General features: G+C 37.1%; 2 protein-coding genes and 1 pseudogene across 5 annotated transcripts in view; 2 read left to right on the forward strand and 1 right to left on the reverse strand.

The window, feature by feature from the left end:
• The window catches only part of RABGAP1 (RAB GTPase activating protein 1), a 177,811-nt gene that overhangs the window by 95,593 nt on the left and 56,112 nt on the right, over nucleotides 1–26,106 (forward strand). The gene's annotated exons all lie outside the window — the stretch shown is intronic.
• LOC129044547 (small ribosomal subunit protein eS25-like) lies at nucleotides 1,965–2,341 on the reverse strand (annotated as a pseudogene).
• On the forward strand, nucleotides 2,098–15,099 carry GPR21 (G protein-coupled receptor 21). Its single transcript, XM_054502521.2, has 2 exons — nucleotides 2,098–6,322; nucleotides 6,754–15,099. The coding sequence occupies exon 2, from the start codon at nucleotides 7,150–7,152 to the stop codon at nucleotides 8,197–8,199; it is 1,050 nt and encodes a 349-aa protein (XP_054358496.1). The 5' UTR covers nucleotides 2,098–6,322; nucleotides 6,754–7,149; the 3' UTR covers nucleotides 8,200–15,099.

A 26,106-nucleotide genomic window follows, 5' to 3' on the forward strand; every position in this document is an offset into this window, starting at 1 on the left:
TTGAAAGGAATCCCTGGAGGCCCAGCCACATTTTGCTAGTCTGGAAAAAATAATATGTTCAATTATTATGTTATTACTAAGCAGATTGTTTTGCTTTTTAATTAACAATTTCTGTCTGGTAGGTTTGTAATAGGTAAGAACTGAATAATATTTAATCATAAGAATATGCCTGTGGATACCCAACAATAAAAGGAGATCGATTTAGCAAAAAAGAATGTTGGCCATGGAGGAGGAAGCCTGGGTACTAGTTTCAGTTCTGCCACTTCATTTCCTCTTCTTTGAACTGAGATAGCTGAGGTAGTCTGTTGATTTTTCCTTAAGCTTTGACATTCTGGAAAATCAGACAGTGTGTTTGAGTGCTGCCCTCCAAAATAGGCCGTAATTCCATTTTTTCACAACTGAGCACTCTTGCTGTCTTGTTCTACATGAAAATAGTGGCTGGTGGATGTTAGAACTGTATTGTCTGCTGTCATACAGCAATTGCTGCAGTAGGTCCCTCTAAATTATTACTTGTGAACATAATTTTAAGCCCTATATCTTATCCCTGTGAAGTTATTTTCCTTCGTGTGAGTTTATGTAAGTCATACTTGCTGGGAGTTCTAAAGGTTTCTTGAATTATAAGACTGGAAACATATTTGGTTTGTCCATGTTAAAATTGCTATTTGACAGTTTTTGACCCACAAATAGGCAATTTCATATGCCTCGACCTAATAATTATAGGTGAGTTAAATAGTTACCATACTGGGGTTTTACTTGAAAGATCTTTCAACCTAAAAGCAGAATTGCCTTTTGTTTCATTGGGCATTCATTGTTTATTCAATAAAAAATACCTTTTGAATGCCTACCCTGTGCCAACCCTGTGGTAGGCCTCATGGATATGCCCATAAATAAACTTGTTCACTGGTTTCAGGAAGTCTGCAATCTAATGGAGGAAATAGACAGTTAACTATAAACAATCATAAAGTTGCATGGGAGTTGTAGAAGAAAAAATACATACAGCTGTACTGCATATGACATGAAGGATTTCTCACCTAAGTGTTCTAAAAGGTCTCTTGCTCAGAAATTAGCCAGGAGTTGGATAGTTGGGGTGGGATAGGGTGCTGCATAGCAGATGTGGTCTTAAAAGTCAGAGGGAACAGTGTGTACTCAAGGGTGAGAAAAAGCTTGGCAGTTCCATAGAGTTGAATGGAGATAAGACCAGAGAGGTGGTAGATAGGGAACAGATCTTTGAAAGCTTCAGAAGGCATATTTAAGGTTTTGGGCAATAGAAGCGAATGAAGCATTTTAAGCAGGCAGGTTATATATTCCGGTTTATAAGGCAGTATGCAAAGTGGTTTCCATATAAAGGCAAATTGTCTTAATTCAGATCCTAGTTCTGCTGTATTCTAGCCATTGAAATTGGGCAATTTAACATTCATAGGCTTTGGTTTCCTTATCTGTAAAATGGAATAATAATAGTTGTAGAGTTGTTAGAATTAACTTAGATAATGTGTGAAAATTCTTAGTATAATCCATAGTCCATACTAAGTGTAAATAACTTAATATTATATATATTTTTTTGCTTATTGTCTGTATTATCAGGGTTAGAAAGATCACTCTGTTACTTGGGCAAGCGTGGAGTAAGAATAATTGCAGCGAGACCTATTAATAATTCAGGCAAGAGATAATTTCAACTTGGATTGGGGTGTAGTGGCAAAGGGATGGGGAAAAAGATGCTATTTAAGAGGATTTCAGAGGTAGAATCCTTGGCACTCACTTGATGACTGAATGAATGTGGGAGATGAGGGCGAGGGAGGAATAAAAGATGAGTCAAAGTATCTCAAATCATTTTTGGAATGACAGTTACATTAATAAACTCACATCAGCTGCACTAAAATAATATGTTAATTAATCAATGTTTAAAGCTTATTTTTTTTTACTTAATAAAGTTTTATTTTTCCAAATGTAGAGTTGCTTGGACCTGTTCATGCATCTTCACCAGCAGCTGGAGCATCTCTGCCCTTGGTATTTCTGGTGTAAATTACTTGAGCTCTGTGCTTTGAAACCAGTTTGATAAGTCCTTTACTAAGGAGCTCCAGAAGGGCTGCCCTGGCCAGGGAACCTCAAATCTTCAGTCTCTTAGAGACCACAGCTGGAGTTGTAAGTTTATAGTTGGGAACTTATTTACAGAGTTTGTCATAGGTAGCTTCGTCAAACAAGACAAGGTATTGAGCTTGTCCCTAACTTTGCCTTTGGACCATTTCTTCTTTTTGGCCTTGCCCCCGGGTTTGTTCAGTGAGTCTTTGTCTTTCTTGGCTGACTTTCCAGTGTCTTTCTTCTTCTTGTAGTCCTTGGGTGGCATTGTGAAGCTTGGAGAGCAGTGGCGAACACTGCAGCCTTGTTAAGATGTCAGACAAAAAGTGAAGCTCATTTTTACCAAATAATAAGTGGTAGTTGACACTAATGCCCAGAGGTGAAACTTAGGAATTTAAAGAACTGAGATAATTTCTCATCTACAAGTAGTTAAGTCTCTGAATAGGTTGGGAGAAAAAGAAATATAATTTGAACAGGACTTTTCCTTTTTTTGTTACATTTCATTTTTCGTTCTGCTTTTCTTTTTAAGCCTGCCATTTTGTTATTTTAATTATTTTGGCTTTTAAAGTTGTTTTAATTTCATTAGGTTGAACCATATAGAAGCTGGCGTGTTTGCAGGTCAGAAAGTATTTAGCTAGCAATGCAATGGTTAAGTATCGGTAAGTTCGTAATTATATTCTTGTTCTGTAAGAGGTTTTAACTGACGTTTTGGGAGTCCATTTTGAGTTAGATTGAGTACCAAAGACTGTCTGAAGGAATGTTGCTCTGATGGCATAGGAACAAGTGGAACAGAGCCCCATGAAGTAGACAACTTCAACCCAGCGTCATTCTATCTTGCTAAATCAATATGGTTCTGAGAGTATATAGAAATTGGAAAATTCAGAAAATATAGAAAGCTATAAAGAAGAAAGATTTTTTAATGACTGTTATCCCACCATCCAATAATAGTGTTGATTTTTAATGTATTTCCTTTTAGTCATATATATATATAGAAAGTTACTCAGCCTTCAAAGTAAATATAGAGTGAATATATCATGGGACTGCATTATTTTATTTTTTATTGTATTTTTTAATCAGCATATAACATACATACTTATGAGGTATATAATGATATTTTGATACATATAGTATATACTGATCAGATCTTGGTAATTGCGCACATGCCCATCATCTCTAACATTTATCATTTCTCTGTGTTGGGAACATTCAATAACCTCCTTCTAGCTATTTGAAACTACATAATATTAACTGTAGTCTTTCTAGAGTGGTACGGAACACTAGAGTGAGTCTATGTTATGGTTAAAGACCAAATGTACATATGGATTTTTGTAAGGATACAAATTTATAGAGCCTCCCTAAGTTGTTAATAAATTGTCTCTTTTGAAGAAAATGTTTTTCTTTAATCCAAAGCAAAACATTTAATTCCTGATTGATTCAGTTAAATGTGGCTATTAGGCTTTTTTTTTTTAAGTTTCTTAAATGAATGTTTTGATTTTAGCTCCTAGAGTGGTTTCACTAAAATAGAAACAAAGTTGAAAGAACTGTTACTGTACTAATGGCAGTAATGTAACAGCGTGTAGTTTTATTGCAATTTTATAAATTTTTAATTCTTTCAAATTTTCAGCCATTGTATTGTCTGTTTTTATCAGCGTAACTGTCTTGTTTTATACATGGGAAACCACAGAGAGAATAAGTTACATGCCCAAATTCACAAGTAATAGTAGAAAAGCCTAGACTTTTGACTTTGGTGAACACTTTTTCTGTTTATTGAAATACAGCAGTAACTCTCAAAAATCACTCCTTTATTCTGTATTTATTAAGGTGCTCAGTAAATATGGTTTAAAAATAAAGTCTATGGCAAGTGTATAGAATAAGAAGTAATCTGATTTGGCTGGAGGGCATGTTATTTGGGGGAAGTAAAACAATTGAGAACAGACTAGAAAGGCAATAAGGGAGCCATTGACTCTTCTTGAACAATGGGGTACAATAAAAAAATATACATTTTGGATATTTAACCAGGCAGAAAAGAAAAAATTAGAAAAATGAACAAAACTCTAAGTTTAGGTGATAATCATCTTCTATGGTAAGTGTATTAAAAATTGAAAGGAGGAAATGCATTTGAGAACTATTGTGGGAATACATTTTCAGGACTTGGTGACTAAGAACTAAGTGCTTTGAGGGAGAGAGTGGTCAAGATGATTGAGTCCTAAGTTTCATACCGGAGTGCCTAGGAAAATGTTGGAAAAATACAGAGGCTTATTTGGTAGGAAAAAGGTTTTTGATTTTAGACATGCTGTGGTTGAAATCTCTACAGTACATCTTCCATCTACAGGTGGAAAATGTGTGACTAGCAGACAAATTGTAGATGGAAAAGGGAGCTTAGGAGTGAAATCAGGGCTGGAGACCTAGGCAGAGAAATTATTTATGTTGAGGGAATAATTGACGCCGTGTCATCATTCCTTCTTTTCAGCTACCTTCAGTGCTTTGCATATGCATAGCCTCAATGTATTTGAGTAATGTGTGACAGCACTGTATTCAGATAGCTGTTGTATGACCTAGAACTGTATAGCCTCAGTAAGAGCAGGCCCTTCAGGATTCAGAGGAGCCCAGCCTTAAGCATTTCAACATGATGGGCAGGAAAACACTGGCTCTTTAGGAAGGCTATTTTAGTTGTAGGAGCAGAAAGTGAGTAAAGTTATATACCCCCTCTGTGCTAGGTGTTGGTAAGCCTTTTTTATATACTTTATTTCTCAACAACCCTGTGAAGTAAGGAGTGTTGTTCTCATTTTACAGATGATGAAACAGAGGCTTAAGAGAGGATAAGTAATATTAGAGCAAGAATTTGAACCTGATTATTGTTCCTTTGATGCTATTGGTCTTTTTACTGTGCCACACACTTCACTCTGTTTCCCAATAAGACCTGTCAAATATTACTATCAGGATTGTGGTTAAATAGGTTTTTTATTTTGGGGCTATGGCCGCGTCTGGGACTGGCCAGACAACTGCTGCTGCTTTAGATTTAAAATGTAATTCATTGCATTCTGATTATGGGTGGCCATTTGTCTGTAATAAGAAAGCATGTGTATAAAATGAATAAAAATGAAAGTTGGATCACATGTTTTTACTCAGTTGCCTACCTCTTGGAATGCTTTCAAATGCCGGCATTTGTTTATTGTCTTTTACTCTGCTGGATACTTTCAATTAATCCTTCTAAATAAAGATACTAAAATTACACATTTTTATGGCACCCAACTCTGTTAGCTGAAAATTGTCATCATTTATGACATTACCAGGAAAACCACAATATAATATAATACAGTTTGCATTGTTTTAAATAGGCAGAAGCAAGATTGTATATTCTAAGATACAAAGGCTTATTTGTACCGTGAAACTTCCTGTAATATCCATGCCTGAGTAGAAGAAGGTACATTTACTTTTCTATTTTTTGTTTGTATTCTTGTATACTGCTCAGCAAATTAGAAGCAAGAAATGTATCTCAAAACTATAGGGTAGTGTCAAATATGGGAACAATGTAATTTATCTGTGCTATTTGTGTAGTATTCAGAATGGGAGATACTTTATTTTTCTCTTGAAAAAGTGATCTTAAAGTTTCTTGGCCAATATTCAGTGAATCATGAGAGAGAAAATTAATGGTGAATAGCCTTCTAGCTAGAACTTCTTGTGCAGCTGAATTATGATTCTCAGTTGCAATATGCCGTACACTTAAAGGAAGTTAACATACTTCCTTTCTTTAATATTGCTCTTTGTTCTTTGGGAAAATGCCGTGAGAAAATAGAAATTACCCCTCTGGCAGTGTGTTTCAGTCTAATTCCTGACACCCTGTTCTGTTACTACCCCTTCTCCTTGCTAGCAGCCTGAATTCTGCTTATCTACTAAAAGGGGGATTCCAGACAGACGAGGAAACAGCCTTCAAATGATGCACTGCAGGCATAGCAAGCCATTCCCACACTGTGCAGTCTGGAAATCAGGGGGCACCTCTCTGACGATGAATTCCAATTAGTGGCTAAAGATGCCAGAGTGTGTGCACGTACAGGCGTTTTCTTTCCCCTCCCCCTTTCTTCCTTTTCCCAAGCCCCCTCTTCTCCCTGTTTCCCCTCCTACTCCTTTATCCCCTCCCTCCGTGTCTCAGTTCTGCAGTACGCGGGTTGAAGCACATTCCTGCTTTGCAAGGCTTTCTGCTAAGGATGTATTGTGGCTTTTGTTTGGATTGCAGCATGCAGAATTACAGGTAACATTCTGAAATTGAACTAAACAGTAAATTCTGTTGAAATGTTTTCAAAGAGGCAAAATATTATATTGGAATCAATGAAGAAAGTAAATTATGTTGGTTAATTTTATTAGTGGTAATTGTAGTGAAAGGTTTTCCTAAATATTAAAAGCAAATTCCTTTTCTCCCCCGTCTCAAATGAAAGGAAATGGGGGTAAATTAATCTGACTGTGATTGGTTTTGTTTTATGCTGATCTTGAAAGCTTGATGTTGCTGCTGCTCCTCTATACAGTACAGATCAGTTATGTGGTGGGGTGCTACTGAGGGTAGCCGTGAATAGTGGTGCCAGTAGGGGTGGAGTGGGAGGGATGATGCCAGCCTGAGCTAGCCAGGTTCTTTGATTAGGGCATTGGATGTGAAATGTAAAATGCTCTCTCCTTTTCTTCTATCAGCTGTTCAGAGGAGACTCATTACAACTCCTGCTGAAGCTCCTAATCTTCTTCCCTTCTCTTCTACCCTTTCCCCCTACCCTCACTTGGCCTGAAGACGTTCTCCCCAGAGTTTACCTTGCTCCCCTGGTGCTATGTGTATGGTGAACCTGGCACTATGGCCGCGTCTGGGACTGGCCAGACAACTGCTGCTGGCTCTTCTTATTCCAGGAAGGATTTAAAGGGGAATTGCACTGCAGGCAATGCACCAGAGCAGCAGCATCAGGAGCTTGGGGAGTAAGGCTCCTCTGGCATTATTACACACATGCAAAGCTGACCGCAATGACAGCAGCTGCTTCTTTGAACTGTTGGCAGCAGCCAAGCGGCAGCATGAAGTGACAGATCACTCCTGAGCTCAAGATGAACTCCACCTTGGATGGTAATCAGAGCAGCCACCCTTTTTGCCTCTTGGCATTTGGCTATTTGGAAACTGTCAATTTTTGCCTTTTGGAAGTGTTGATTATTGTCTTTCTAACTGTATTGATTATTTCTGGCAACATCATTGTGATTTTTGTATTTCACTGTGCACCTTTGTTGAACCATCATACTACAAGTTATTTTATCCAGACTATGGCATATGCTGACCTTTTTGTTGGGGTGAGCTGCGTGGTCCCTTCTTTATCACTCCTCCATCACCCCCTTCCAGTAGAGGAGTCCTTGACCTGCCAGATATTTGGTTTTGTAGTATCAGTTCTGAAGAGTGTCTCCATGGCTTCTCTGGCTTGTATCAGCATTGATAGATACATTGCCATTACTAAACCTTTAACCTATAATACTCTGGTTACACCCTGGAGACTACGCCTGTGTATTTTCCTGATTTGGCTATACTCGACCCTGGTCTTCCTGCCTTCCTTTTTCCACTGGGGCAAACCTGGATATCATGGAGATGTGTTTCAGTGGTGTGCGGAGTCCTGGCACACCGACTCCTACTTCACCCTGTTCATCGTGATGATGTTATATGCCCCAGCAGCCCTTATTGTCTGCTTCACCTATTTCAACATCTTCCGCATCTGCCAACAGCACACAAAGGAAATCAGCGAAAGGCAAGCCCGCTTCAGCAGCCAGAGTGGGGAGACTGGGGAAGTGCAGGCCTGTCCTGATAAGCGCTATGCCATGGTCCTGTTTCGAATCACTAGTGTATTTTACATCCTCTGGTTGCCATATATCATCTACTTCTTGTTGGAAAGCTCCACTGGCCACAGCAACCGCTTCGCATCCTTCTTGACCACCTGGCTTGCTATTAGTAACAGTTTCTGCAACTGTGTCATTTATAGTCTCTCCAACAGTGTATTCCAAAGAGGACTAAAGCGCCTCTCGGGGGCTATGTGTACTTCTTGTGCAAGTCAGACTACAGCCAACGACCCTTACACAGTTAGAAGCAAAGGCCCTCTTAATGGATGTCATATCTGAAGTGGCTCAGTTACGGGGTTCCCGTGTGTGTGTGTGTGTGTGTGTGTGTGTGTGTGTGTGTTTTATCTCTAAGTATTCCTAATTCACTAGGAGATCTGGGACAGAATACTTTGACTCTAAGCAATAGCATACAAATTATTTGTACAGATACCTTCTAAGTTTGTAGAAATGGTTTTCAAAAGTGCTTGTGAATTAGAAGATTCAAGACCATGAAGACAAACTGCTCTTGCTCTCAATTTTTGAAATGTCTTGGAAATGACTACAGTTCTCAGATTTAAAATGAATAAAGCCATATCTAACACCTCTTTCCAGCTGGCATGACTGAACCTGAGTGTGAAAAGCGTCAGCATTTTAAAAAGTCATCATTTTCTTGTCACTTTCTGGGTTCTTTCCAGCTATTTGGGCTTCATGTGCAATTGATTTCTTCTAACAGGGAATAGTAAAATATAAATAAGGTTTTAGAAATTACTTTTTATGTATGCCAAATATAACTACACTGCAAGTTTCAACACTGTCATTTAGAAAGCCAAATGTTCTCTGTTTTATTCTCTTGAGAGAATTCTCAGTAGGGTGAATAATGTGAACACATAAACATTAATTTTAGAATTTTACAGTGAACCATGAAGCAAAAGTGCAATCAAATTATACAATTTATGAAAAACTGAGCTACTTTTTGTGCCATGCTTCACAGAGATCTAAAGATATGTGTGCATAGAAGTGATCGTGTAGTATTTTTGCCCATGCCTTTGTGTTATGTCTATATTTAGAATATCTGAATTGTTAGATTTCTCTTTTACAGCAAAATGTGCTTAAGCTAAAAAGTAATTCAGTGATAGGCTGTTGGCTGTCCATTTTATAATGGTGACTATATACAAAAATGTGTCTTTAATATTGTCTGTTCTTTCTATTCAAAGACTTCCAAAATATTAGAACATCAGGGAGAAGGGTGTCGGTCATAAGCAACTGAGCCAGAAAGTATACCGTAGTATACAGATTGTTTTTTTAAAATAGAAGGGAGTTGAGACATTTTCTTTGTGGTTAAATGGAATCAACTTAGTTATTTTTGAAAAGTATTCTTTCAGTTAGTGCTAAGGAATCCACATTTGAAGAGGAGAAGGGGAAACACTAAGTCTCTTATTGCTATTTTCTTTCTGGAAAAAAATCCTTTGGCATACAGTTCTTAATGGTCTTTTTTTTTTTTTTTTTCCTGCCAAAGTACTAGCAAAACCGATAGGATTTTATAATTCTTCTATAGAATTATTATTGAGAGTTATGTGTGTTTGTATTGAGAGTTGTAGTGATGTTTGTTCTTAAAAGTGATTATCTTTAGAGCAAGAGGTTTATTTTTCTAAAAGAAGAGAAGGTATTCCAGCAGCTCCAGGCACGAGAGTATTTCCTCTACTTTTCTGCTGTTCTAGAAATGTTCTGGAAATCTTCAAGGGGCTTATTTGATCTCTGCCTTTGGCTAGAGGTTGTAATCTGAATGCGACAGTGGTGTTCAGTGAGATAGAAGATGGAAGAAACCCAGGGGACATGGGTTAAAGTGGATTTCTGAATGCAAGAAAGGACATGGATATTTATAAAGCAGGCAGATAAGCTTTGGTTTTCCATCATGATGCCAGTGTTCTTATGATTTTAGGCTTTAGACATCAACTTGATTTTAACCTCAGTTGTGTTCTATTTAAACTTTTTTATTTTAAGTGACTAAGCATTATATAAACATTCAAACTTCAGATTCTGGGTTTTTCCCAAAGCCTTGCTTGCTCTTTATGTTTGGTGTTAGCAAATTTTATTCTAAGCTGCTTCAAAATTTAGAACTCATACTGAAATTGTAAGTTATGTTAGAAATGGCTTAGTTAAATTGCCATTTCAAATGAGAAACCTTTTCTGTTAGATTCTGAAAAATGGTTGTATTGTATACATTTCCCCTTTAAGTGGTACAGATCTAAAAAACCAAAATTTACCTTTTTTCATATATGTTAGAGAATGTAACGTGTTCACATTTGCAGTTTGCTTATGAATTCTTAGTTTAGAAAATATGGCATTTAAACACTTAATTTTTGTTGAAAATTTGATATTAAATCAGTAGGTTTGATCTTATTTTGTTGTGTGTATATGTGTTGGGAGAGAGGAGATGCTCCTGGACACAGTAGTGTCATCCTCTTTAGTGGCTGGGGGTGTTTTCTATGTGATATGTTTGGAAAGTTCATGTTTAACTGAACTTTTCATCCTGGCATATTTAATGCAACATTTGATGACATTTAGTTTAAATACCAGTCTGACTTCAAAAAAAAGTGTATTTTTAGATTCAGTTACCATGGCGTTGGCAGGATAGCTCATTTAACTTTATATGGCATGTGACTGGTATCAGAGGAAACATATACTTTTGGTGATTATGTTGAAATTATTTCATAGTAAATTTTAAAGTAGGATTATACTAATGTTATATTTGTAAACTAGTTGTATTTTTTAATGCAGTGATTTCAGTGAAAGTGGTTTTTCCCCCTTCTTAGAGTAGAAAAGCAATTACAAATGGACTAGTGTGCCCAACTTTAGTGAGAGCATTATCCTGACACTAGATTGGATGTTTGCGTTTTTTCATGGGCCTACTGACTCTTACTCAAAATTCCATTTTGGAAAAGGTTTTCTTTAAGCTTTATTGCTGGATAAATTCTTTTCAAGCCTTTTATAATGGCTTTTACTTTTTACTTGAATAATGGTCTCAGTATTTTAAGGATTGGGAAAACTTGAATTTTTTTTACCATAAATGCATTGCCCACCTCCTTGAACTTGAAAATGAAGCAACAGGGTTAGACTCCCAAATGGCCCAGATGGTGGAGTGGTTTCTAGGAGGGTTTCCTCAGCTTTTCAGGTTTGTTTGAAAAATCTGCACGTTGACTTGGTATAGGAATTGTCTTAATTTCACTGACTATGTTTTTGTTTCATAGTGGTTGGTGAAATGATCAGCAAGCCAAGATTTATTGTTATATGAGGAAATTTTAAGAATGGGAAAACTGTGGCATTGAGATTTTTTGAAGTCCTCATAAATCATTTTGTGTGTTGATTTTTGTGTAATTTTTTTCATTTCAGGTTGAAGAAAAACTAAATATTAAGTATTTATATTAAATTTATATATTATTAATATTATGTTACAGACCTTGGAAATATTGTAGACATTTCTTAATGGCTGTAAATGAGTCATTTGGCCTTTCTTCAAAATTTGCGTGACAGAAGGGCATCATATAGTAAAAATGAAGTTGGAACTGAGAATAAAAAATGTAGGCTTCTGTTTCTAATTAAGTAGTTTTGTAAATGAGGGTAAGTCACTTCTCTAAATGCTTAATTTCTCCTAAAAGGAAATATTGATCCCTTCATACCTCATAGGGTTGAGGCTTGCATTAGATAATAGATGTGAAAGTACTTTGTAAATTGTAAAGTGCTTTGCAAATAAAAATGATTACTGTTATTTGTATCTGCCATTCTTCTACATGTAAGGAAGCCATACATCATGATGTGTTCCCCCACACTTTGATCTTTGAAGCTCAATGCCACGCCACTACTCTGTGCTACTTAGCAATCCCAGACTTGAGAAGCAAAATAAATGCTCATCCTCCTAAAATGACAGTAGCCTTAAATTCAACATAAAATTGTTTTGATTTACTTCCTTTACTTGTCATCAAACTCTCTGAAGGCAAGGGACAGTGTCTCTTATCTGTCTGGTTAATATCTTTATCCCCACAATCTGACATAGGACCTGGCTCAGAGCAGAAGTTTTATAGAATGAATAAATGACTCTGTAATTATTGCATGTAGTCACACCAGCCTTCTCCCTTCTGTGAGGGATTATAGGGCAGTGATGTTTGAAAGGTAGTCCAGAGCCTCATAAGCAACCTTCCATTTGGTCTAGGTTATTCTAGATTTTAAATAATGAATAATATCTCTTTTTGGTATCAAGAGATTAATTTGGTAATGTGAGTCCTCTATATACTTAGATAACTTTACTTCTGGAAACTCTGTAGCTTTGGCCCAGAGAACTTCAGGCAGTGCTTTCAAATTGCCAGTTTTTCACAGAATGGATTAGGAAATATGTAGTTGGATCACACCTTCTTGGCTCTGGATCCAGATAAAGCTCTCTAAAACTGGTCACAAGGCCAAAGGAACTATAGAAAGCCTTGATGAAAGAAACTTTCTGTGTGGTTTTGCTTTGTCTCCCTTTCAGCCTTTCCCAGTTTTCTAGCTCTGTCTTTCCTTCTTCCTTCTTTTTCTTACCACACTATTGGTCATGTATCCAGAAAGAAGTATCTCCTTGATACTGCCATAGGGTATGGAAAATTGTATTATGTAAGAGCAGTGGCTTTTAGGGAAAGTTTAAGCAATCAAGAAGCACTTATCTAGCAAGTTCTGCTGTGTGCCAGGTAGTATAACTAGCCTCAGAGAGGGATCAAAGAAGGATCATTCCTTTCTTGTAGAACTATGTAGTCTTTAGGTGTTTCTTGTGGAAAAATTCTGTGATTATCTGTCTTCCAGGAAGCCTCACTGTTCTCTACTTTATCTGGAAGAATGTACCAAGGCTTCCTGGTGGGCCACCCCCACAGCACTGTTTTTTGTGCGGTACAATCAGATGATGCTGGTGTATAAAATCATGTCACTTTATTAGTTTAAGAAGTAGATGCTGGTAATTGAGAGCAGTCTTCTCTATTAGTAGATATTTATGGGAAGCCAAACTGTATTCAGAAGCTTGCTTGGTGGGAATGGAATCTCAGAACATGGTTCTGTAATGTGAACATTATTGGGATCATAGTAAAAGATGAAATCATCCCTGCTTCCATTATTGACTAACCTCCCTTCTCATTGACATATTACGGTATTTCCTTAGTTCAATTAACTTCTTCTGTTACTTGTCTTTTAGTCAGATTCCTTGCAAGTCTTAGTAGTCTGCAAGCCTGCAACTTATTCTTTCTCTTTAAGGTGGTTTTTATATCCCCAGACTTATCTTTTATCATAAAACATACTAGTTTTATGATTTATTATTATTCAAAACACATCTTTATTTTTTACATTAGTTTGAGGGAGCCGCTCATCTTAGTTTTCATGTAGTTCCTAGTTAGAAAAGCAAAATACATGAAACTACCTATAAAAATTAATAGTATCAGATAATTAGGGATGTGATATTCATGTCAGATCATGTCTAGCAAAGGAGGCAGGGAGAGGCAGATGAGTTGGAAAGGACCTTAGAAATCATTTGGTCTGATTCTGTTATTTTGCAGACGAGAAACCAGCCCAGTGGCCACTGGGTTATCTATTTATGGTAATACCCAGACTTCATGCTTCCTAATCTGTTGCCCTTTTCTAGTATATCACATTGCTTTTGCAGAGGAGTTGGAATTTGACTTGACTCAGCCATGCCATGGGGTGGGCACATGTGTATGTGTGTAATTCTAAGGGTAAGAAGTATGAGCAATAATATAAATGTTAATTGAGACTCGTTATGTTTCAGGAGAATTTTATAAACTTTATGTTAATACTTCCAACACTGTAAGAGCTAGTGACTATTATTAACCCCATTATACAGAAGAAACAGATTTTGAGGTGCCAGAGTCAGACAGCTTGTAAGTAGAAGATCTGGGATTCAAACCTAGGACTTGCTGACTCCAAAGCCTATATTCTTACCTTAATTTTTTCTTACATTCTACATTTAATTTTCACAGCAACCTATCAGGTAGTTATTTTGAATTTTCCTATTTTATAGGTGAGGAAACATAGGCTTAGAGAGGTTAAGAAGCTTCTAAGGTTACATATATAGTAAGTGTTATGATTCAAATCCAATTCTTTGACTCTAAAGCTTGTGTTCTGTACCATTATGTAAGCCTAGGCTTTAGAAACATATGACAGACCTCCTGCTAAATATAGCAGATTGACTATGCATATTTCTGTTAACTCCACTATAAAGAATAGCAAAAGTATAATATGGATAAAAAGAAGGAGAACAGAGATAATGACAGACAGTGATGCCAGCAGAATTTTGGAATATAGAAATTCAGTGGACGAGTAGTAACTGACTCAGCGGAATCAACAGAGCTGCTTTCTAAAGTCAAATGAGGAAGAGGAGCAAAAAGAAACAGGCTGATTTGTCTATTGACCACAGTAACTACTTGAGAATTGGATTCCTAAGATGTCCCTATAAGCATAGAGACTGAAAAACAAGAATTGATAGAGACTGAAAAACAAGAATTGATAGAAGCTGAAAAACAAAGTAATTGATAGAAAGTTTATATAAGGAATGTTTAGACATTATCACCCCTTACTCCTCTTCCCCATCCCACCTGAATCCCCATCCCAAGCAGGCAACTGGTTTTCACCATTGCAGCAGAAGGTGGGAGATTTACTCTTTGGAAAAGCTGAACCACTCTAGATGCCAGGCATAGCTGAGAATGGGACTAAAGGTGTGCTTTGTTACAAACATGACTGCTATAAGAAAGTCTGTATGTTAAATAATCAGCCCTCTTACCACACTACACTTTCAGAATGTTCTAAGCAGGATATGAGAGGAGTGTATTCTGGGGACTGACATTTGAGGGCTCAGAAACAAAATAGCCACATTCCCTGCCTAGTCACTTTAAGGTGATGCCCATCAATCAACACATCCAACCCATGCACACAGAGCTCACAGTTTTTTATTGCTTCACTTTTAATATTAACAGACAGCCAGAGATAATCGCACTTTTGAGAAAAAGTTCTCACATAAAGTACAGAGCCCAAAACAAGCAAATGACAGAAATCAGAAGAAACAGAAAGAATGTAGGTTGCTGAAGAAAACAACCAAAAAACCCAACTGTAACTAACATTCTCGGAGAAGATTTTGTATCCATTAAAGCAGGGGAGAGGAGAGTGCAGTAAAAATGAATAGGAAGAGAACAAGAAATAACTCTTGGAATTTAAAGTACAATAAGATTTTTTTTTTTTTTTTTTTTTTTTAGTAAGCAGGCTAGAAAATGAAGTAGGCCAGATAATGAAACAAAAAGGCAGAGAGACAGAAAGTAGATGAAAAAGCAAAACAATCGGAGGTTTAATCGGGGAACCCAATAGCTGACTAACAGGCTCTTCAGAAACAGAATAGAGGAAAAGAAAGGAAGAAATTATTAAATATCACAAGAAAATTTTCCAGTGCTGAAAGATACGTGTTTTCATAATGAAAAGGCCCATTTCAGTGTAATAAAAAGATTCACATGATGGCAAATTGTTATAAAATTTCAGAACAATGGGGATAAAAATTCCTAAAAGCTTCTTGAATAGGGTTGGGCATGGATGGTGGAGTCTAAACATATAAAGTATAGGGATTTGAGTAGCAGAAGACTTTTTGCTACAATAAAGCTAGAAGATAACGGGTTCAATAATAGCTTCAAAATTTTGAGGAGAAGTGATTTCCAACCCACAATTTTATGCCCAAACTGTCATTCAAGTGTGAGGATAAACTAAACTCATTTTGAGATCTGCAAAATCACAAAATATTCACCTGCCTTACGTACTTTCTCGGAAAGTTACTGAAGGATATGCTTCTCCAGAATGAGGGAGGAAATCAAGAAAGAGATACAGAATCCAGGAAACAGGGTCTCTGACACAGGAGGATGGTGAAAAGAATTCCCACGGGAAGGAAAGCTCTATGAAAGCAACTATGCAGGAGACCTAGAGAGCCGTCAGTCTAAATAGGAGCAGGAAGAAAGAAGGCACTAGGAGGTATGTCTCTAGGAAAATATAGTTGGGATTTTCACCATGGTGAGAAGAATTTAGTTTTGTGAGATTTTTAGGGGAAGAACTGGTGATAGATACATAGAAAACCAAGGAAAAGAAAAAGATAGGCAATTAATAACTTCAGAAAAAAATAGAAAATTGAAGAAAGGAAATAAGATCATGACATACTCTGATTCAGTTATGTGTTGCTGTGTATAGTTTGGTGTTTAGCCAAAAATGAAAGCAACACTGTATTGACAGGGTGAGGGGAAGGGAAGTGTTTGGGGGGTGAGGGGAAGGAGGGTGGGTGTAACAGAGCTACAGTAGCGTCTTCCATAGTGTAAACTCTGAAACTGGTGTCTAAAGTGGAAAAACCCAGGAAATAGCAACTTAAGCATTTTATTCAGAAATATGAACTAAAAACAAACAGCTTTAAAAAAAGGAGAGGTGAAAATGGTTGCCTCTTAGGAATAGGGTATGAGGAGTGAAGGGAATTTCATTGTAAGCTTTGTACTGTTTGACCTTTTCACTTATGTAGGTGTATTATTTTCTTTTTTTTTTTTTTTGAGATGGAGTCTCACTCAGTCACCCAGGCTGGAGTGCAATGGCGCGATCTCGGCTCACTGTAAGCTCCGCCTCCCGGGTTCAGGCCATTCTCCTGCCTCAGCCTCCCAAGTAGCTGGGACTACAGGCGCCCGCCACCACGTGTGGCTAATTTTTTTTTTGTATTTTTAGTAGAGATGGGGTTTCACCGTGTTATCCAGGATGGTCTCGATCTTCTGACCTCGTGATCTGCCCATCTCGGCCTCCCAAAGTGCTAGGATTACAGGCGTGAGCCACCACGCCTGGCCAGGTGTATTATTTTCTATGAAAAGCATAGACCACATTTAGGAAAAGAGATGTATTTTAACAGAAGTAAAGGGAAATCGGGAAGGAGGCCCAGGTTTAGAACATTACTGAAATAGTAAATGGGGGCAAAATAGCACTATTTTACCTATGGCTCTTTACAAAGCCATTTCCTATTAATTGTCTTATTTAATCCCCCTAGAAGTATAAGCAAAGTTAATATTGTCCCTCTTTTCCAATTATGGGAATGGAGTTTTGGGGCTGTAAGACCTTTTTGGTTTCCAGTCTGCTGTATCACTACGCCTCCATAGGTGTCTGTTTGGAGCTTTTCAGATTTTGTAATTTTGTTTTTTACCAAGAGAAGACAGAAGGTGCTGGAATGCATCCTTCTTTGACATCGTGGGAAGGAATATAGGAAAACACACGTGTGTGTGTGTGTGTGTGTGTGTGTGTGTATATGAGTATGTGTGCTGGTACATGAGTATAATACAAGACATTGTATTACGAAATGATGAGAGGAATGCAAAATGCCATGTAGTGTTCAAAGGCAAGAAGGTGCATGTTAAATAGATTTCCTTAGAAGGCAGTATGAGAGATGGGCTAGGCTCAGGGTAGAGTAGAATTCCTATAGTCTGATTCCTCTCCTCACCCCAGACCCCCTCCTTGAATGAGATTTCATAAAGTATCCAGCTGGACAGAATTAAAGGGACCCAAAGGATCAATAGACTAAAGACTGTAATGAAGTGATCTACAATTTAACAAACAATATATGACATGAGAAAGCCCTTTGCAAATTAAGAAGCCTATCTTTACAAGAAATTATTATGATTGTAGTCACTTAATGAAAGATTTGTTGGCTTGTTACAAAACGACTGAATTGGCTTTGAGCAAAATATAAAAGTAATCATATTTTCAAAGTAAAGTTGTACATTTTGTGTCTATCAGCTTTCAGTAAATACTTACTGAGTTGAATTATTAAGGCAATATTTTAGGGAGAAAGACAAAAGTTATAGCATTTAAATAGCATTATTTATTTTGGAAATTTCTTCCAGAAAAACGGAGGAAACCTCCACTGCCAAAGCCATTTATTTTTAGCTAGACCAAAATGTAAAGTTTAAGAAGGCCATTTGTGGGTCTCTGTCTTTATTGCCTCTGGGGAACTGAATCAGACTAAAGCCTTTTTTCATTTATAAAAGTTCCCCTTCTTCGTGGTATGTATTCGTAGGAATCTAAATCATTCCTACTTAAGTTTTGTTAACATTATATATCATTAACATCATTTTATAATACTGAGGATGTGTATTGTAGCCTATAGAACACTGGAAATAAAGTTAAAACAAAATGTAGATCCTAGTTCTGGCAGTTAATTAGGTAATCTTAATCTGTCTGAATGTTAGAAGGATCTTCATCTTTGAATGAAGATGACAGCAGTATTATAGCAGTTGGTTTAAGATCAGTTGCATGTTATGTTAATAGTAAGGCTTTTAAAGTTGTCACTGTGATTACTTCGTACTCTTGGATCATTTTTTTCCTCCGAGATAAAGAGGAAGGTAGTGAAAAGAGCATGGATTTTTGGAATGTTTGGCGCTTGGTTTTCTACTCTGCAAAATGGGATAATACTACCTTATTAGAATTACTGTGAAAATTAGGTACTATCACATCTAAAGTATGTAAAATTGTACTTGGGGGCAATGTAGAAACTCAGTAAAAGATTTCAGCTATTATTTCTTTGCCACACAGAGGTCAGAATCTCCCAGTGACTTCCAGGTCCTGCAAATTGGCACATACCATCAGAGGAAAGGCCTTGGGTGAATGTGGAGTGGCCTGGTGTGCTTCCTTCTCTCAGGGATGGTAAATCCCTTAAGTACTACCTTGATAGTTAGCTCCAGTTCTTCAACTGATGTTTTATGTATTTTGTCCTGCTTTTATAATACGTTTTGCAGTAGGGTTAGTCCTATACAAATCTCGGACATTAAGATACACATACAATACTTGGATGTACTTCATCAACGGAATAATAAGTCATTGGGGTTTACGGTAAGAACTTTAAATACTTTAGGAGGTGGACAGGAAATTTGAGGCTGAAGCGGTAAAGAGGGGTCACTTTAACCAAACTTTAAAAATGAGTTGGTCTTATGCAGAAAATACAATTTTGGCAGCTCCTATTTTAAACTTAAAAGGCCTGATGAAGGGGGCCGTTTATATACTTAAGGAATAAGGAGACTGTGTAATGTGTAGTGGCCAAAAGTATGTGCTTGAGAGGCAGACAGACCTGGGTTTGAATCCTAGCCCTGCCATTTACTAGCTGTGAGACCTGGGGCAAAGTACATAATCATTCCTAGTCTCAGTTGTCTTAACTAATGACACTGTCTCATGTAAGTATTGTAAAGATTAAATGAGCTAATGCATGTGAAGCTCTTAGCATAGTGCTTGGCATGCAGTAAGCACTCAATACATGTTAGCTGGTGCAGCTGTCTTGTGAATAGGGTAGTATGGACGAAGCAGAAGTTTTAAGTTGAGATATAATGGAGAATAAGTTCAGAAAGATAAACTGGTGATAGCTGGTCTGGAATACATGGCTAACAGATTTAATTCTATTTAGGAATTGGAGGTAGACTTAAGACTTCTGAGAAAATGAATGACGTAAATATAGAATCCTCAAGTGACAGAGCTTAGAAGATCCCTTAGCAGTCATAATCTGGACTCCTGCTTTCACAGACAGGGAAAGAGAGACCCAGAATAGTGACAGAGTTAATTATTTGCAGAACTAGGACTAGAATCCAGGTATTAAACCTCCTTTAGACTCAGTTATTCCACTAGAATAAGTCCAAGGGGTTATTCAACATTTGTCAAGTGCTTAGAAAATAGGAGTTTCCAGCAGGTTTGGAAAAAAAGGAAACAACTGTTCAGATTTTGGTTTGTGTTAAGTAAAAATCACAGAATTGTCTTTCCATTGGTACTTTCAGCCAAACGAGTTAAGATTTTCTTTCAATACTAATCAAAATGTTCTCTTGATCACTAGTAACAACCTCAGAAATGTTTGTTTGAGGAGGTAAAAAATAAATGGGTATTTCTAGAATTCCTTCATTGGTATTTATAATTGTGCTGCTAGTGAGTTTGAAGGGTAAAGTTTTTGCTTAAATAAAATGGAAGATCATAGGTTGTCTAGTAACTTTTAAAGTAGCTGTTTCCTAAGAATTTTAAATAGGAAAATATAAAAAGTTTAATTCTAGGAGAGTCCTTTAAGGTATTACTACGTAGATACTAATATACTTTGCTTGGGATTATTTCCTATGTGCTGATAAGTTTTAAGTTTTTTAGTTAATAGAAAAAGATCTGGTTTACTTAGAGCTTTGTACTTCTAAAATAAGATCGCTTTTAAGTATTGTTTTTTGATACTTATTAAGATTCTTCCATAGAAAAATTAAAATCTTCAATATGATTTTTCTTATATGTTGAGCTCAAGAAAATATTTTTGCCTAAAAGCTATATAAAAATTCAAAATTAAAATAAAGGTTGAAACTCAGAATATATACCTATATAGCCTTTGAATATGTGTGTGAATGCAGACCTGTTACGGAATTCTTAATGCAGTGCAGCAGTTCACTGATGGAGCTGTTGCATGACTGGTGTCATTCAAACACAGATTTTCATTTAATATTTGTTAATTGTTATAAGAGCAAGAAACTTCCATAGAATTAAATATATCTAGCCATTTTACAGCTGCTGGTTTTTTGTGGTTTTTTTTTTTTTTTTTTTGAGATGGAGTCTTGCTCTTGCTGCCCAGGCTGGAGTGCAATGGCGCGATCTCGGCTCACTGCAAACCTCCGCCTCCCAGGTTCAAGCGATTCTCCTGCCTTAGCCTCCTGAGAAGCCGGGATTACAGGTGTGCATCACCATGCCCAGCTAATTTTGTATTTTTAGTAGAGATGGGGTTTAACCATGTTGGCCAGGCTGGTCTCGAACTCCTGACCTCAGGTGATCCGTCCACCTTGGCCTCCCAAAGTGCTAGGATTACAGGCATAAGCCATCATGCCCGGTCAGCTGCTGTATATTTTTGCTACTCAGTAGGCACATTTAAATCTCTGATTTGAGACTTATTTCAGAAGAAGCTAACTTTGTAAAGTAAAACTGAGTATTTGTTAAGCATTTTGAAGCATTTATAAGCATTTTCTTGGAAATAATTTAAACCATTGATTCGATTATGTAAAAATATAACTTGAGCCATATGAGACTTGGTCCTCTGTGTGTGTCTGTGTGTTGTATGTTATTAGTAGGTGATTTTGAGAAGATTTTATCCATAACATACAACGCTTTACAAAATCTTTAAACAAATAGTACAAGTCAAACAATACAATATGTATTAAGCTGCACTAAGAGAGCATTTGATATGCAGTTTACTTGGTAATAATACAATGAAATAAGTATGTGGAAGTTCATCACAGTTATCAGAAACATTTGTTTGGAATATGACTTTACATATAATAATTTTATGTCTTAGTTCACCCATAAATTACCTTTCTCCTTTGACCATCACCACCTCTTTAATCAAAATGATATTTTGTGTGTTCACTTTTGTCAGGTAACAGTACTTGAGTATTTCCTGCTTCTTGGGCCTCTCCATGATGGATTGCTGTGAAGGAGAATCAACAATAGCAAACCAGGAAAAGGCTGACAGTGCAGTTAGCATTTATGTGTTATCTATACCTGATTTGGGACCGTTTTGCGAAACATTGAATAATTTTCCTGTGGGAAACTTGAGCCCTAAAAGGAGATGAACATAGCTAAAAGGCTGCATATCACATGGGACTTAGATTTATTTTTAGAATGGCACTATAATGCCATATTTGGATTGAAACAATGTGATAGCAGTACAATATTTCATTAAATAAAGAGCCATCTTTTCTGAGGAAGTCATCTGCTTTTCTATTACATGGTATGGTATAGATTGAACATAATACTTATATAATCATTCAGCTAATATAATTCTAAAGTATATGTTAAAGTTAGAGGAGCTTATTTGGCAAACATTTCTAGAGCCAGCTTATTGAGTCTGGTGTAGTAAAGGTTCTGTGACAGTTCAATGATTACAGCATATGGTGTTTTTTGTTGTTGTTGTTGTTTTGTATGTTTGGAGTAAGTTGTTTGGAGGGGAAAAGAGAGTAAAGGGAGTAGAGTCATTTGGAATATTTATATTATTTTTCTTGAAATGGATGAACTCCTTACTAAATTAGACAATGATAATAGAGAAACCTAGATGGATTTTTGCTTCTGAGAAATGATTTTGGAAGAAAAAAGATAATCAGCAAAGGTATTTAATATTGAGCTCTACAGTGTTTTCGTTAGTATGGATCATAGGGTAAAAAACAAAATACTCTTATTGTATCACTTATGTTTCAAGTATCAGTTTTTCTGCCTCCTGATTTCTTTATAATTTCATTTGGTTAAAATGTGATGTTCATAACATTCAGGAGATTTCTGAATTGTATACTGTCTAATTGCAGATCCCCTACAGGGCACTAAGTCCCAAACAGGAAAACTTGCCAAATACAGATTTTGTCCCTTGGCTTCTCTCCCAAGTTTGGAAATACGCCAACATCATAAATCTCAAGTCTGGTGAGAAAGAGCTACCACTGATACACCAGGCCTTAAGCCATCAGCTTTCCATGCAGTATTTCATTTGCTTCTCATAAACTGTGAGGCAGGGACCATTGCATAGATTCTATAGATAGGTATGTTAAGGTTCAGATTAGTTAAATGACTTGCCCAAGGTCACACAAATTAGTAAGTGGGAGAGGCAGTACCCAGAGACAGAACAGCCTGGCCCTAGACTTTGTGTTCTGTTGGTTGCATTGTGATCTAAGTAGAGCACCTAAAGTCCACCGTCTGCATTCTTTGTCAAAAGTCCAACTCCAGTCTCCACGCAATTGTGACCAGATTCTGAAATGCCTTTAGTTACCTCCATGTTCATGGGTATCTAATTCCAGTCTGCTCTGTGTGATGTGTTGGAGCTTTGGAGTAGAAATTTTCAAGCATTAATTACTGAATACCTAAACAATATGTCATGTATTTAAATGTATAGAGATCAGTTTACTATTTCCTTTTGGTCCAGGTTTTGAATTGTTATTAATTGTTTATCAGTGGCAGTTTTACTGCAAGTATGGTTTTTGCCTTAAAAAGCAAATCACCAGGGTAAATACACAAAGCAGTATCTACACACAAATCCAACTTCCACTAAAATCCCTGCTGTTGCATTGGTGTGGAAGAACAGCACCACAGGACAGAGAGGTCCCATGGTTCCTAGTTGAAAATACTGACTTAAAGGGCAGTGTTGCTAGTCGTGTAGGGACAAGTAAAAATGTGTTTGTTTTGTATAATTACGTTCTTCAGAGCTAAATTAAGATGAAGATGTTTTTGTATTGTCAGTGTTAAGTGAGCCCACCAGTTGATACCTATTTCTATAATTCTTACTGATTTGACTATGTAATTGACTTTGAGAGGCTTTAATTTGTTTGCTACAAATATAGTATAATTCCTATTACTGATATACAGGCTATGAGGTCCTGTATTATGTAAGATTGAGCTGCAGATTTGATTCTGAGCTTCCTGAAGGCTGAAGCAAAAATGAACATTGGATCATTTCCATGGGGAAAAAGATGCATAACTTTTTAGGAGAAACTGTTTTTTGATGGGGACACTGAGTTAAGTGGTAGGAGATGTCCTCACCACCATGAAATACAACGTTTCAATAGCAGGGTTTTTTTTTGTTTGTTCTCTTTTTTTTGACAGGGTCTTAGAACATGCTAATACCACAACTTAGTGAAGGCAGTTCTGTGAAAGGCCAAGATATTGTGATCTAAAAATATGTCTATCTGGTGGTCAGCCTTAAAGAAAAAAACTCAGAACATTTAAAAGAATACCTGTTTTTTTTTTTTTTTTTTTTAGGATTTGAAATGGTTAAGATACATGCCTCTAGCATTCAGCGACTGTTCCTTTTCTTTGAATAACTTACAGAGGAGCCACATGTTGCGATTTTATTCACCTTGTTTTTGTTTTTTTTTTTTTCTTTTTTGAGACCGAGTTTCACTCCTACTGCCCAGGCTGGAGTGCAATGGCACAATCTTGGCCCACTGCAGCCTCCACCTCCCAGGTTTAAGTGCTTCTGCCTCAGCCTCCTGAGTTGCTGGGATTACGGGCATGCACCATGCCACCACGCCTGGCTAATTTTGTATTTTTAGTAGAGATGGGGTTTCTCCATGTTGATCAGACTGGTCTCGAACTTCTGACCTCAGGTGATCTGCCCGCCTCGGCCTCCCAAAGTGCTGGGATTACAGGCATGAGCCACCACGCCTGGCCTCACCCTGGTTTTGTGTTTAAGAGTGTCATATATTTCTCTGTCTACGTGTTACTAGGGCCTTTAGTTATTTCTGTTTTTCATAAACACTGAGCAGCCTTCATACAAGGAAGCATGTTCAAATGAGTAAAAAGAAAAGCTTATTTTCAAAGTCTGTGTCATACCAATTTTAGTTATAAGAGTCTAGAAGAGAAAGCATTTTATTTTATTTTATTTTATTATTATCTTTTTATGAGATGGAGCCTCACGCTGTTGCCCAGGATGGAGTGGAGTGACGCAATCTTGGCTCACTGCAAGCTCCGCCTCCCGGGTTCATGCCATTCTCCTGCCTCAGCCTCCCGAGTAGCTGGGACTACAGGCACCTGCCACCACTCCCGGCTAATTTTTTTTTTTTTGTATTATTAGTAGGGACGGAGTTTCACCGTATTAGCCAGAATGGTCTCGATCTCCTGACCTTGTGATCTGCCTGTATCGACTTCCCAAAGTGCTGGGATTACAGGCGTGAGCCACCACGCCCAGCCACAAGAAAAGCATTTTTAAAAATATATTAGAAATTATAACTCCAACTCAATACTGATAAGAGAATATTTTCACTTTTACAATATGTTCATTTGGATTAAGAAGGTGAGGTAGGAAGCCTGACCAGTTGGGTTCCAGACCTAGCTTCCCACTTTCTAGCCAACTGATTTAACTTTTTTCCTCATTTGTCAAGTGGGGGAGATAATGGAACCCACCTCAAAAGGTTATTAAGATAGACCTACATGTTGTTACTTAAATAATTATTTTTAGGTCTGTGAAAGTACAGCTGGCAATAGAAAATTTCTTTTAGATCTTTTAGATAAGTGGCTCTGAACCTTATTATGTGTCATACATCCTTTTGAGAATTAATTTATTCAATAAATTTTTATCGGGAGCCTACTTTGTGTCAGACACTCTTCTCTGGGCTTAGAGATATACGTGAACAAAACAGAAATCTCTGTCTTCCTGAAGCTTAACATTCTAGTGAATATGTTTAAAACCCTGAGCACTCTTCTGAGAAAAATGCACACAAAACTTTGCATACAGGCTGGGTGCGGTGGCCCATGCCTGTAATCCCAGCGCTTTGAGAGGATGAGGTGAGAAGATCACTTGAGGCTAGGAGTTCGAGACCAGCCTGGCCAACATGACGAAACCCCATCTCTACCAAAAAAAAAAAAATATTAGCTGGGCATGATGGTGCGCGCCTGTAATCCCAGCTACTTGGGAGGCTGAGGCAGGAAAATCTCTTGAACCTGGGAGGTGGAGGTTGCAGTGAGCCAAGATCATGCCACTGCACTCCAGCCTGGGCAACAGAGTGTGACTGTGTCTCAAAAACAAAACAAAATGAAACAAAAAACTTTGCATACAGAGTCAGAGAATTTATGGAAACCCATAAGTCTGTTTGTTAAATCTCAGGCTAAGAATACTATACACACCTTCTTTTTATTTTGTCATAATTCTTGTGAGGCATTCCTTAGATGGGTTCAGCATTTAATTTTAAAAGACAAAGCTATTAAGAGACAACATAATGTTACTGGGTTTTTTTGGTCACTTTTCTTGGCTCTATCAAATTAGAAGTGCTTGAGATGTGACATGACCAATTGAAATAACATTTCCAGATTTTGCAGACTTTTGTAGGACCATCTTGGTTTTACCCAAACATAAGACATCTGTTTTCATAGGCGTAACAGTCTTATTCTCATTCTTTATTTTGCTCAGTTCTACTTCCAAACATATGAAATGAAATGACAAATGACATGAGTGCTGTGTAATTAGGAGAGAATTATTTTATTTTACCTCAGAGAGATTTTTCATCCTCATTTATTTTATATTAAGCATAGCACACTTTCAATTTCATTTTCCTTCTTTTGAATTTTTATCCCATCTGTTTAGGGGATTTTAAAAACTTAGTCTTTAAAATGACTTCTGATAAGCAATAGCTGACTTTTTTAAAGAAAATG

Source organism: Pongo pygmaeus, chromosome 13 (assembly GCF_028885625.2).
Source record: "Pongo pygmaeus isolate AG05252 chromosome 13, NHGRI_mPonPyg2-v2.0_pri, whole genome shotgun sequence".
Classification (NCBI taxonomy): Eukaryota; Metazoa; Chordata; class Mammalia; order Primates; family Hominidae; genus Pongo; species Pongo pygmaeus.